Consider the following 12,324-nt stretch of genomic DNA (forward strand, 5'->3'; position numbering starts at 1 on the left):
TACAAACTTTAATTTTCCAGTCTATGAATTTTGATAAGCCTCTGCAGAATATTTCCAGCACACCAGGAAGTTCCTTTGGGATTAGCTCTTCACCTCTGGCCAAGGCTTACATTATACAGAAAGATGCTCAGTGTTCTTTTTTAACTCAGTACAGTGTTTCCAAAATTCATCTATGATTCATATGTTAATTGTTTACTCATTTTTATTATTACGTAGTGTTGAACTGTGTACTGTATAACTTGTAATAAGTGTAGGGAGTGAAGGAATTTTCCCATTCCCTTTGATAATTTGCTGGAAATCACTGACAATAGACAGATTTATAGAAAAGGCATACAGATTCTATTTTAATGTGCATGTGTGTATATAGGAGCAGTCCAAAATACAAGCTCAAGAAGGGCCCTCTTCAAAGGAGAAAGGAAAATGGGTGAATGAATGAGTCTAATCCTCAGACAGTGGTTATTAAATAATTCTCTTTGGGAGCTGAAAGAGACCAAAAATTTATGAGAAAATGGGGGTGGGGGCTGGCAGGTGGCATGGTGGTTAAGGGTGCTGGATTCCCACATGGCCTACCATGGTTCAAGTCCTGGATCTAGTGGCTTGCTTTCTTGCTTTCCCTTTCTCTCTGTCTCTGGTCAAGTTAAAAAATAATAATAACTAATAGAATTAAATAAATAAATGTTAAAAACCAGAAAAAGAAGGCAGCAAAGGGTGAAACTGCATTAGAACACAGATTATCTTATTATGCAGATAGTTTTTTAGGTCATATCTCAGCTTTTTTAGAATAAGTGTCTTAGGTGGGAGTGGAGGCGTTTGTTTTTTTTTTATCTCTGGTTCCTTGATGAGATTTCTCAGGAGAAAGGGGTTTAAGAAAATTGAATATCTATTGGAAAGAAATTTTCTCAGTCAGCAATATACGAGACTTTCAGTTTTCCCACAGTCTTCCCAATGCATATTCTGTCTTCTAAATAATTGTAGTTCTTAATGGATGTGTAATGATGTCTTATTACATTTCTCTGATGATTAATGATAGTAGCATCTTTTATGTGCTCATTTGTTTATCTTCTTTCATGACTTGTTTAAATCTTGTGTCAGTTTTTAAATTGGGTTATCTTTTTGCTACTTATTTCTAGCTTTTTAAATATTTTTTGATGTGTTTGACATACATATTATATGTATTTTTCCTAGGTTGTGGAATGTCTTAATCATTTTATCATTTTCTTAATCATGTTTTTTGAAGAGCAGAAGCTTATCATTTTGATGATAGTTTCTCATTTTATTATTATTATTATTATTTTTTTTTTTGAGAAGTTTTTGCTATAGGGCACGTGTGCTCGCCAGACAGAGACAGAGAGACAGAAAGTGAGAAATCACCCCCAGGGAGGATGGCCACGCTGCAGTCCTTTCTCCTCCATTCTCCTTTTGGGATCTTGGGCACGCACGCACATGCGCCCGGCGTGAGTTTTAAGCCCCTGGGTCCGAGACTCGAACCGCGGTCGACTACGTGGGAGTCCAGCGACATAGCCGTTATGCTAACTGCTGGTCCCGTCATTTTATTATTTTTTCAATGTGAGAGAGCATGTGCACTCACTAGAGGAAGAAACAGGGAGAGAAAGTACCCCACAATAAGATGTGGTCATGTCACAATCCCTTCTCCATCCTATTAGGATTTAGGGAGCATGCCCATGTACCAAGCATTATTTTCAAGGTGCTGAGGCCAAGAATCAATCTGTGGTGGGCCTTGTGAGATATGGCTTCTTTAACCATTAGACAGCAGGGCCAGTCCTCTCATTTTCTTTTATGCCTTTTTTTGGGGGGGGGGGAGTTTGCTATAGGGCGCATACACTTGCCAGAAAGACAGAGAAACAGAAAGTGAGAAATCACTCTCTGGGGGTTATGGCCATGCCACAATCCCTTCTCCTCCATTCTCCTCTTAGGATCTTGGGCACGCACACACATGTGCCCTGCCCCCATTCTTTTTACGCCCCCCCCCCCCCCCCCCCGCCCCGCCCCGGGTGATTTCTCACTTTCTGTCTCTGTCTCTCTGGCAGGTGCACATGCCCTCTAGCAAAAATCTCTCTTAAAAAAAAGAATAAAAAAAGAAAAGAAAGTTTAAGATGATGAAAATCAATTAGTAAATGGGTAACTAAGGGATTGGGTAGATGGATTTAAGGTATAGAATATTTTGAGAGAATAGGATTCAACTCTAAAAACCATTACAGGTATTTTCAAAATGCAGTTTGTATATTTAGTAGTTTATTAAACTATGTATACTAAATAGAATCTTTATTTAGAATAAAATGTTTGTATTTGCAGTTTTGTGTTCCTTATGTCTTTATATTGGGACAATTTTTGTGTTGCATTTGTCTTTATACTAGGAGAACAGCAAAAGCAAATAGGCAGCTGTTACTGGCATTTCACTATATTGTTGAGAATCAAATGTTATAGGCCTGCTGGTGACATGATCATTAAGGCAGCTGAGTCCCACATAACCAACTTTGTGGTTCAAGCCCCAGACCTGGTGGCTTGAAAAACACCCCAGGCGAGTGTGTGTGTGTGTGTGTGTGTGTGTGTGTATATACATGCATGCAAGCATGCCTGCCCAAAATCCCAAGAGGAGAATACAGGAGAAGGGATTGTGGCATAGCCATCTTCCTTGGGAGCGTGATTTTTCACCCTAATGCCAGCTTTCCCCATCTCTCTGGCAAGTGCATGTGGCCTCTAAAAAAAAAAAACCCTTCATCTTTAAGTGTTTTCATCAGTATTTAGATACGTATATATAATTTCATGTCACTTCAGTATTATTAAAGTTTTTTTATGACCTAAAGTTAGAATTTTAGAAGAGCTCTTAGAGACTCAAGTAAGCCTTAGATTAACTGCAAATCGTAATAACTGATTTTTTTCAATTAGAAAATTACTGGGCTCATGATAGCTTACTTATTGCATTTATTTACTTTGCCACTTAGGCGGAATTTACCAGAATAGAAACTGCATCTCCGGGGTGCCAGTATATACTGTTCTTTGTAGTTGGTTGGGAGATTATTTAATTTTGTTTTAGTATTCATTCACACTGTCAGTGAACTGACATAATAGTTTAAATACCTGAAATCAAATCAACTTTGTTTTTAAAAGTTATATTAAGAGTAAATATATTACTCAGAAAATTATTGGGAAATGATCTTCTAAGTGTCTTTGAATACGAGGAAGAGGCAGTTGCCTATTTTAATCACAGAAAATGATTTAAAAGAGAAAGTGGAGATTTTAAATTGTATGATTTTATATTTGATATGGAAGAGTTCTCGGGGTGTTGAGACTGTTAATGACAGAACTGGATTATGAAGAATTCTTTTTTGGGTGTTTCTTCCAGAAAATATACTTGCCTGCTTGCCTATGAACTGCTGTGCTTACTGGAGGCATCTGCTTTGTGAACTCTTGTGTAATTAAAAGTATTGTTGGGCATTACAAAGTCTAACTTAAATTCTTTTTTTTTGTTTTCTTTAGGAGGAGCATATTATTTAATATCTAGAAGTCTAGGGCCAGAATTTGGTGGTGCAATTGGCCTGATCTTCGCTTTTGCCAATGCTGTCGCAGTTGCCATGTATGTGGTTGGATTTGCAGAAACTGTGGTAGAGTTGCTTAAGGTAATTCACCTTTCTTGTAGTCATTTGTATCCGTCTTTACTGAGAGCTTGCATGTCTCTCATTATGTTAGAGGTTAGGAAAGCAGGGATGTATGGTGACCAAGAAACTCATCCTTCAAGTTTAGTAGACAAGATAAAGAAACAACTTACTTTAGAATGTCAGAGTGGATAACTTACAAAAAAACCTCAGCAACACAAATGAGGAACACTACTTACTCCTCAGGAATGAGGGTGGCAGGGAAATATCAAGGAAGCGTTTTTCAAGGCACGTAGTCTAGACGATAGCAGGCAAATAGAAAAAGCAAGATGTGGTGTAGGTGAAAAGAGAAGGAAAGGGAAAGTCCTGGAAGGGGTAAGGAGGAGTGTGCACCATGTTAAGAAAACTAAATATTTCTGCGTGGTTGGGACACACAGCTTTAAAACATTTAAAATTGGAGAAAAAAAAAAAGAATCAAGTCAGGATGGGTCTTATCTTGGTTAGAATTGGGAGCCAGGACATGATCGGATTTGGGGCCTAGAGAAATAGCTGACCACAGTACAAATTAAAAGGTTGTAGCTAAGCGGGGAGAGAAGTTAGTAGCTTATATTAAAACTACTGAGATTAGAGAGATGTGAGTGAATTGGAGAGATTTTAAAGAAGTCAAAAAGAGTCGATGATTAATGCTATAAGAAATTAGAATAAGGGACCAGCAGTTAGTGTAATGGCTGTGTCACTGGACTCCCATGGACCCAGTGGCTTAAAACTCACGCCGGGCACGTGTGCGTGCATGCCCAAAATCCCTAGAGGAGAATGGAGGAGAAGGGATTGCAGCGTGGCCATCCCCCCCGGGGGATGATTTCTTGCTTTTTGTCTCTCTGTCTCTCTCTTTGTGGTGAGGGCACGCGCCCTATAGCAAAAACCTCTCAAAAAAAAAAAAAAAAAAGAAATTAGAATAAGAAAAAGGATTTTAAGTTTATGTACAAATTTCTGATTTGGGAATTCAGATGGAAGGTATTTATTGCCATTCACTTAACACAGGGCAGTTACTATTTCGATGGGTGCTAATTTGAGTAACCAGGGGTGTATCCAAAGAGAGCTGGCCAGAAGGTTCTTGAGTTCAGAAGGGAACATGTTTGGTAAGTTAATATGTGTCTAATTAAAGAAGAGTAAATAGGACTCTTCAGTGGTATTAAATGAGAAGTGCCTTGAGCAACACCTGTAGTTGTTCATGTTAGGTTAGGTTGTAACAATTCTTTTGTAATAGCATGTGGTATATCAGGAAATAGAAAATCTGAAAAAGATTGATACCTGTATTGGTGTGGACCTTTATGTGTATAGTCTAAAGGAATGGAAGGAAGGCTGTAAGTAAACAAACAAACAATATAAACACTAGAGTTAATTTTCTCTCATTGGAGCTGGCAGTTGGGGTGGTGGTTAGGGGCACTGGTTAGGGGCACTGGACTCCCACATGACTGAACATGGTTCAAATCCCGGACTTGGCGACTTGTTCACTCGCTTTCTTCCCTTCTCTTTCTCTCTTTCTTTCTCTCTTGTTCTGTCCCTTTCTGTCAAATTAAAAGAAAGAAAGAAAGAAAGAAAATAATTATTTAAAAAAATATAGTCTTTCATTGTTTAATTTAGTATGTGCTTTTTGACATTCAAAGTTTTTTTTTTTAAAGGATTACTTATTATTTTAATTTGACTGGTGAGAGACAGAGAGAAAGGGAAAATGAGAAAGCAAGCCACCAGCACTGGGACTCAAACTGCGGTCCACTCCATAGGAGTCCAACACCTTAGCCACCACACCACCCTCTCGCCTAACATTCAAAGCTTAAGATTTACTCTGTGAGCTCTAATCAGAGTATTTAGTATTTAAAAAAATTTTGTGGGGACCAGCAGTTAGCATAATGGCTATGTCGCTGGACTCCATGTAGTCAACTGCAATTTGAATCCCAGACCCGGTGGCTTAAACTCATGCTGGGCGCGTGTGTGTGCGTGCCCAAGATCCAGAGAGGAGAATGGAGGAGAAGGGGTTGTGGCGTGACCATCTCCCCTGGGGGGTAATTTCTCGCTTTCTGTCTCTCTGTCTTTCTGGCGAGTGCATGCACCCTATAGCACACACACAAAAAAAACTCTTTAAAAAAACTGAAAAAAAATTTTTTTTATGTCATGGAAAATTACATGCACCCTATAGCACACACACACACACACAAAACTCTTAAAAAAAACTGAAAAAAATTTTTTTTTGTGTCATGGAAAATTCAAATTTAGAGAGATCTTACCTAATTTGAAATAACTATTTAAAACTAGATTAATATATAATTATATTAATATATGTTACAGTGTTATGTTGCAACCATGGTCCAAGAATATGAAACCCAATCAATATGTATTTATTTGCACTGCTTTCCTTATTTCCCTCTGCAGGTAATTCTCAGATATGATTATCCAGATACTAACAAGAATGTCAGATTAATTCAAAAGATGTCAAAATAAATATCAAGGAAGTTTGGAATTTAAATTTTTTTGCTGAGAAAAGTAGAAACTGCTTTATAAAATCAAATATGATCCTTCATGTTCAAAAAAGATGAGAAAGTATTTCTCACTATATTGATTAAATAAGAACACTTTTTGTACCTTTGGTTGGCAAGAATTCTTTTTCATATGGGTTTATTTTTTTCCTCCATAATTTTTTTCCTAAGCTTATTTATCTGAAATTCAAGCAGATATTTTTTTTTCTCCTTTGTAATTGACTTTTACATAAGAATTTTTTTAAATGCTAGAATGTATGTATACTTTCAAGAGAGAATAAAAGTATGCTTCAGTAGTTTGTGATAATACAGTCTTTTTCATCCTGTTAGGTCTGGGGCACACACATAACATATGCCTGGCATGTTTTTCAAGCTGTGGGCATTGGGATTTGAACTGCAGTCAGCCATGTGAGAGCTGGCTCCACAAACACAGTGCTTAGCTGCTCTGCTATGGGATGAACCTTTGAAATAATTTTTTTCCCCCTTTTGCCACAGGGTGCACATGCTTGCTGAAGGGAGACGGGGGTGTGGGGGGACAGATATCACTGTCCAGGGGGGATGGCCAAACCACAATCTCTTCTTCTCCATTCTCGCTGGATTTTGGGCACACAAACACATGTGCCTGGCCTGATCTTCAAGCTGCTGGGTCTGGGACTCAAACTGTAGTCAGCCATGTGGGAATCCAGCACTCCAACCACCATGCCACCTGCTGGACCAAGAAAGAATTTCTTAAAAAAGCATTAATAAAGATTGCCCTTTTTTGAGGGTCAGCAAATAGCATAGTGGTTATGGTGCTGGATTTACTCTATACAGTTCAAGTTCCAGACCCAGTAACTTGGAAGAACAATTGGACAAGCATGCATATGTGCCCAAAATCCTGAGAGGAGAATGGAAAAGAAGGGATTGTGTAGTGGCCCTCACCCTGGGGATGATTTTTCACTTTCCTCCCCACTCTGTGTCTTTGTTTCTCTCCTGCAAGTGCAACACGCCCTATAGCAAGAGTCTAAAACAGCAACAACATAAAAGACTTTTTTTTTTTTTTTGGTCTGTTGGTACATGCACTCACCAGATAGAGACATATGGTAAGGAGAGAAAGTCCCTCCCAATGTAATGTGGTCATGCTATAATTCCTCCTCCTCCATTTCTCCATCCTGTTGGGACTTTGTTCATGCATGCACATGAGCCCAGAATGGTTTCCTAGCTCCTAGGTCAGGGTTAGAACTGCAGTCAGCCAGCTGGGATCCAGCTCTTTTAACCAATAGGGTATGTGGCCTGACCAAGATTACTTTTTGTTTAAAAGAACGTCATAGGATCATTATAATATCCTAAAATATTTTTGTTTTTATAATATGATACAGTCATCCAGAGTTATCACAAAAAATGTTTTAATTTTTAAACCTTTTATTACCTTACTTAAGAAATGATCATTTATGCATAGCTATTTAATGAGTTGACTAGGCTGTCACAGTCTTTAATTGTATCCTAAATGGAAACTCAAAAAAAGAAGTCATTTATACTAAGCTATATATAATTTTGCGTGTAGAATGGGAACAGTATGCTTTTGGACAGCAGCATGAAGATATTTTTATCTCTTTTCCTTATGCAGCATAAAAGATCATCAAATACATAAGTTCACCAGTCACAATGAATAAAAAATATATTTCTGCTATGTAACCTAAAATCCTAGCTGACAGTACAGTACTAACTGCTTAGTTGTATTTTTAAAATCATTTATTTATTATTATTTTTAAATTTCACTAGACAAAGAAAGGGAAACTAAGAAAGCAAGCCACTAGGTCTGGGACTCAAACCACAGGTGGCTATGCGGTAGTCCAGCACCTTAATCACCATGCCACCTGCCAGCCCCCTTAGTTATATTTTTAAAAAATTACCTATTTGCTTGTTGGCAATTCCTTTTTTTTTTTGAGTATATTAAATATAACATTATTAATAATTATTATTTTATAACATATTTGATTGACACCTCAATAGTACATAGTAATAATTTCTTTAGGTCTCTCATTTATTTGTTAAATTAGCATTTATTTAAATTGTACACATAAGTCACTGTGATAGCTCTAAAATGTATCAAAAAGAATTTTAAGATTTTATTTAAAATAACTAATGTTGACCATTATATTTGTAATTCTCTTTTCTAGGAGCATTCTATACTTATGATAGATGAAATCAATGATATCCGAATTATTGGAGCCATTACAGTGGTGATTCTTTTAGGTATCTCAGTAGCTGGAATGGAGTGGGAAGCAAAAGTAAGTCATGTAGAAACATCTGTAAATATTTAATATAGAAGCTTTTAGAGCTTATGTTTTGAAAATACTCTAAAATGTGGTCATATTTTCAGAATTTAGTGGTATCTAAGTGGCCATTTCAGAGAATTTTAAGGATAAGGTCATTTTCTATTTGGCAGGGTGGGAACAGTTGGCTCTAGTAGTTGAAGATCCAGTTTAAACATAGTACTTTAAAAATCTTGAGCTTCTCACCCCTTCACCCATCTCCCTTTTTACTTTTGTATTGTATAGAAAAGCTCAGGTCAATACATTAGGTGGCCCAAATTAAACATTTGGCTTTATAATTTATTTAGATATTCGATTTAAAAATAAACATTGGCACTAACTGAAAGCAGATGTTCATACTGGACTGGAGAAGCTCCTCTTGGTCCTTGCTATTAAATCTCAGAAGTCATGACTAGCAAGACCAGGGCTATTGTTTCTGGAAACAGTTGCTGAAGCCACATGCTAATCTGCAGGCAGAAAACGCAGAAGTGTTCTGTACCTGTGAGACCTAGAGTGTGTTGGGGCGTAGCTCTAGTTTCCCGATTAATGGGTATCCATAAACCTGCTGCTGAGCAACTCAAAGTCTCTTCCAAATTACTCCTCAGGTTTCCTTTGGTAGATCTTATAAAAATCATGTATTCGTGCTGTGATATGATAATTAAGAAATCTGTAAAAACATTTTTTCTCATCCTTGTTTTTAAAGTCATATATTAGGATAAGATCATTTATTTGTGCATTTAACAAATTGACCTTATTGATAAGAATAAGATCATAGTACCTGGGACATGACTAATATATAAGTAGTTCTTGTTCCCACAGATGGCACAATTTTTCATGAGTGTTTATTCAGTTTTACTGAGAGGTTAAGAATGGAGCAGGGAGAGAATGGTTCCCACTCCCCCCCCCCCACCTCACTGCTACCCAAAATCTTCATATTGTCTTTTTTGCTTTTTCTTCTTTTCTTGTTTCAGTCACACAGTTAGCGTATGCTTATACCTGGTATGCAACTTGTATTTGTGACAAGTATGTTCTCCATGTGTTGCATGAGTGAGGTGGAGGAGACAAGAAAAGACGATGTAGGATGGAAAGTCTACATGTTTTGGGGTTTATAGTGCTTTGTAGTTTGTGGTAGAGCATGTACATCTTTAACTCATTCAGAAATTTGTGGCATAATGAAACTTTTTGCTATCTTTCCCCCTAATGTATGTAACATTTTAAGATAGTTTTTAAAAGAGCCATTTATTTAACAAATTTATTGAGTGCCGTCTTGGCGCTTGCCACAGAGGCACTGGGGAAGCAGCCAAAACAAGACAAATCCTTTCCCTCATAGAAGTTATATTCTGGTGAAACCAAATCATAGTAGAGATAACAAGAGAACTTGATTTTGATTTTGATGGTTTCAAATTACAGGCTCAGATTGTTCTTTTGGTGATCCTGCTGCTTGCTATTGCTGATTTCGTCATAGGAACATTTATCCCATTGGAGAGCAAGAAGCCCAAAGGTTTCTTTGGTTATAAAAGTAAGTAAAGAAAAGATCGACTGCTTTTTTTTAAAGTTTAATCTCCTTCCAGAGGTGGTGGGATCACCCCTGACAGGGACTTCATGCCACAGACTGCTCTGCAGCCCCACACACAGCCCGCCAAGATCACGGGCACAGCCGCGGGTGCACCCAGTGTATGCAGTCAACCTGGGACGCGCAAACTTGGAGCCTCTCAATGGGCCACTGGCATTGCACAGCATCGTCTTTCTCAGCTGTCCCACTGCAGCTGGGCCTGAATGTCTTTTTATGGAATATAACATTCTGTTTAACAAATTCAGTACATTTTAGATATTTCATAATGGAATTGAGTTTGGTCTGGTTGTTTGCACTATTTATAATACAGCTTAATTTTTTATTTTTTTTTAGGAGAGATATTTTGCTATAGGGCATGTGAGCTCACCGAAGAGACATAGAGGCAGAGAGACAAAAAGCGAGAAATCACCCCCTAGAGGTGATGGCCATACCGCAGTCATTTCTCTTCCATTCTCCTCTCAAAATTTTGGGCATGCACGTATACACACGCACGCAGTGTGAGTTTTAAGCTGCCAGGTCTGGGACTCAAACATAGGAGTCCTTCGACATAACCATTACTCCATCTCCTGGTCTGAATACAGCTTAATTTTGTCTTCCTTTATATTTGATGGACATTTGGAGTAAAAATCACTTTTATTTATGGCTTTCATTATTACCAAGAAAAGGTAATAGGATAAAGAGAGATTAATATTACTAAGAAAATATACTTTTGTTCTCTGCTAGTTTTGGGAATTTGTAACCGTTCACTGTTTTAGATGTATTTAAACACACAGTTAAAAATGTCCAAGATTGTGAAAGCCACTGGAAATACTAGTTCCTTGGTATAATTGCAACTTAGGCTTTTCTGTAGTTTAATTGTGTGAGAGTTTTCCATAGTTTTCATCTCTGTTATCTTTTTCATTTTGTATCTAATTTGGTGAGATTTACTTCTCATTTATTACTTCCTAAAGTATCTTGTCTACATGCCCTTCATTCTTTCCTCACCTAATTGGGCAATTCTAGACCTCTCTCACAAAGTAAAATGGAAGTTGGATCGCGTATAGCATCAGAGAGGCTCATTGTTTCCTAGGTCTGTCTGTGTTCATTTGACTGAAACCCCTTTTTCTAAGTCCTAGAAGAAAAGGCTTCATTTCTAAGTTGTTTCATCAAGAGCTACTCATACAGATCTGTGCAAAGATATAGAATATTAATCAATGTACTTCTTCCTTCAGAAAATCTTATTGCGGATAAAAATAGCTAAGTCAAGCTATGAGCTATGGATCTGGAGACCTAGCTGATACACATTCTCATTAAGATCCTTAATCTTGTTGGCTGGTGACAACTTGCAGTCCTTGGGTTACAGGTTGACTTACTTGGCTGGATAGTTTTCAAATATGACTTGTTTTGAGTTTCTTACCTTAGCAAGGACTCCTGCTGTTTCTTTTGTGCCTATTCATCCTATATAGATACTGTGATTTCTGGTCTGATTGCTAATGTGTGTGATTACTTTTTTTTTAAAAAATATTTGTTTTATTTCTTATTTTTCTTTAATTCAACCAGAGAGAGACAGAGAGAGAAAGGGAAAGTGAGAAAGCAAGCCAGCAAATCTGAGACTCAAACTGCAGTTGGGCCATCCAAGGAGTCCAGTGCTTGGGCCACCACACCACCTGCCGGCCTCTGTGTGCGATTACTTCTAAACTGGACTTTAAAATTCCTGATTTCCTAGGGGGAAAAAGCAGTGTTTACTAGGTGTGCCAGAAATGAAAGTTAGTAGCATCAGTTAGATAGTTTTCTTTATTTTGTACTTTTAATATTTGTGATATTTTCTCTAGTTAAGAATAGTTTGTGTGAATATTTTTATATTACACATTTTTCAACATTTATTTTGTTACTTCTGTTTCTAAAAGAAGTATTAAAAATTGTTATGGTGTGGGGCCAGCAGGTGGCATCATCAATAAGGCACTGGCCTCCCACATGGCCTACCATGGTTTGAGTCCTAGACCTGGCAGGTAGCTTTGTCACTTACCTTCTTTCTCTCTTTCTCTGGTCAAATTAAAAATAATAGTAATAAGATGATAATAGATAAAATTAAATAAATTTCAAAAAATTGTAACAGTATTACTTGTAAAACTATTCACAAAAATTAATACATTTTCTGCTTATAACTTTCTTTTAAAGAATTTTATTTAACTCCCTTCCCTTTTTCCTTCTCTTGGTTCTTATCACTGGGGTATTCTTTACCCTGATCATCACATGGCTGATTCTTGTTCAGTAAAGTCTCAGCTTTAGTATTACCTCTTTTTTTTTTTTTTTTTTGGGAGGTTTTTTGT

At 37.3% G+C, this 12,324-nt stretch overlaps 1 protein-coding gene across 1 annotated transcript in view; it reads left to right on the forward strand.

Moving 5' to 3' along the window:
• Positions 1-12,324, forward strand: part of SLC12A2 (solute carrier family 12 member 2) — a gene marked incomplete at its 5' end in the record, with an annotated part of 120,987 nt that overhangs the window by 55,049 nt on the left and 53,614 nt on the right. Inside the window, 3 exon segments of the mRNA XM_006157414.2 lie at positions 3,499-3,638; positions 8,308-8,418; positions 9,853-9,961. Coding sequence (XP_006157476.2) covers positions 3,499-3,638; positions 8,308-8,418; positions 9,853-9,961 — 360 coding nt within the window.

The sequence above is a fragment of the Tupaia chinensis genome, unplaced genomic scaffold, assembly GCF_000334495.1.
Source record: "Tupaia chinensis unplaced genomic scaffold, TupChi_1.0 Scaffold000541_1, whole genome shotgun sequence".
NCBI classification, from domain to species: domain Eukaryota; kingdom Metazoa; phylum Chordata; class Mammalia; order Scandentia; family Tupaiidae; genus Tupaia; species Tupaia belangeri.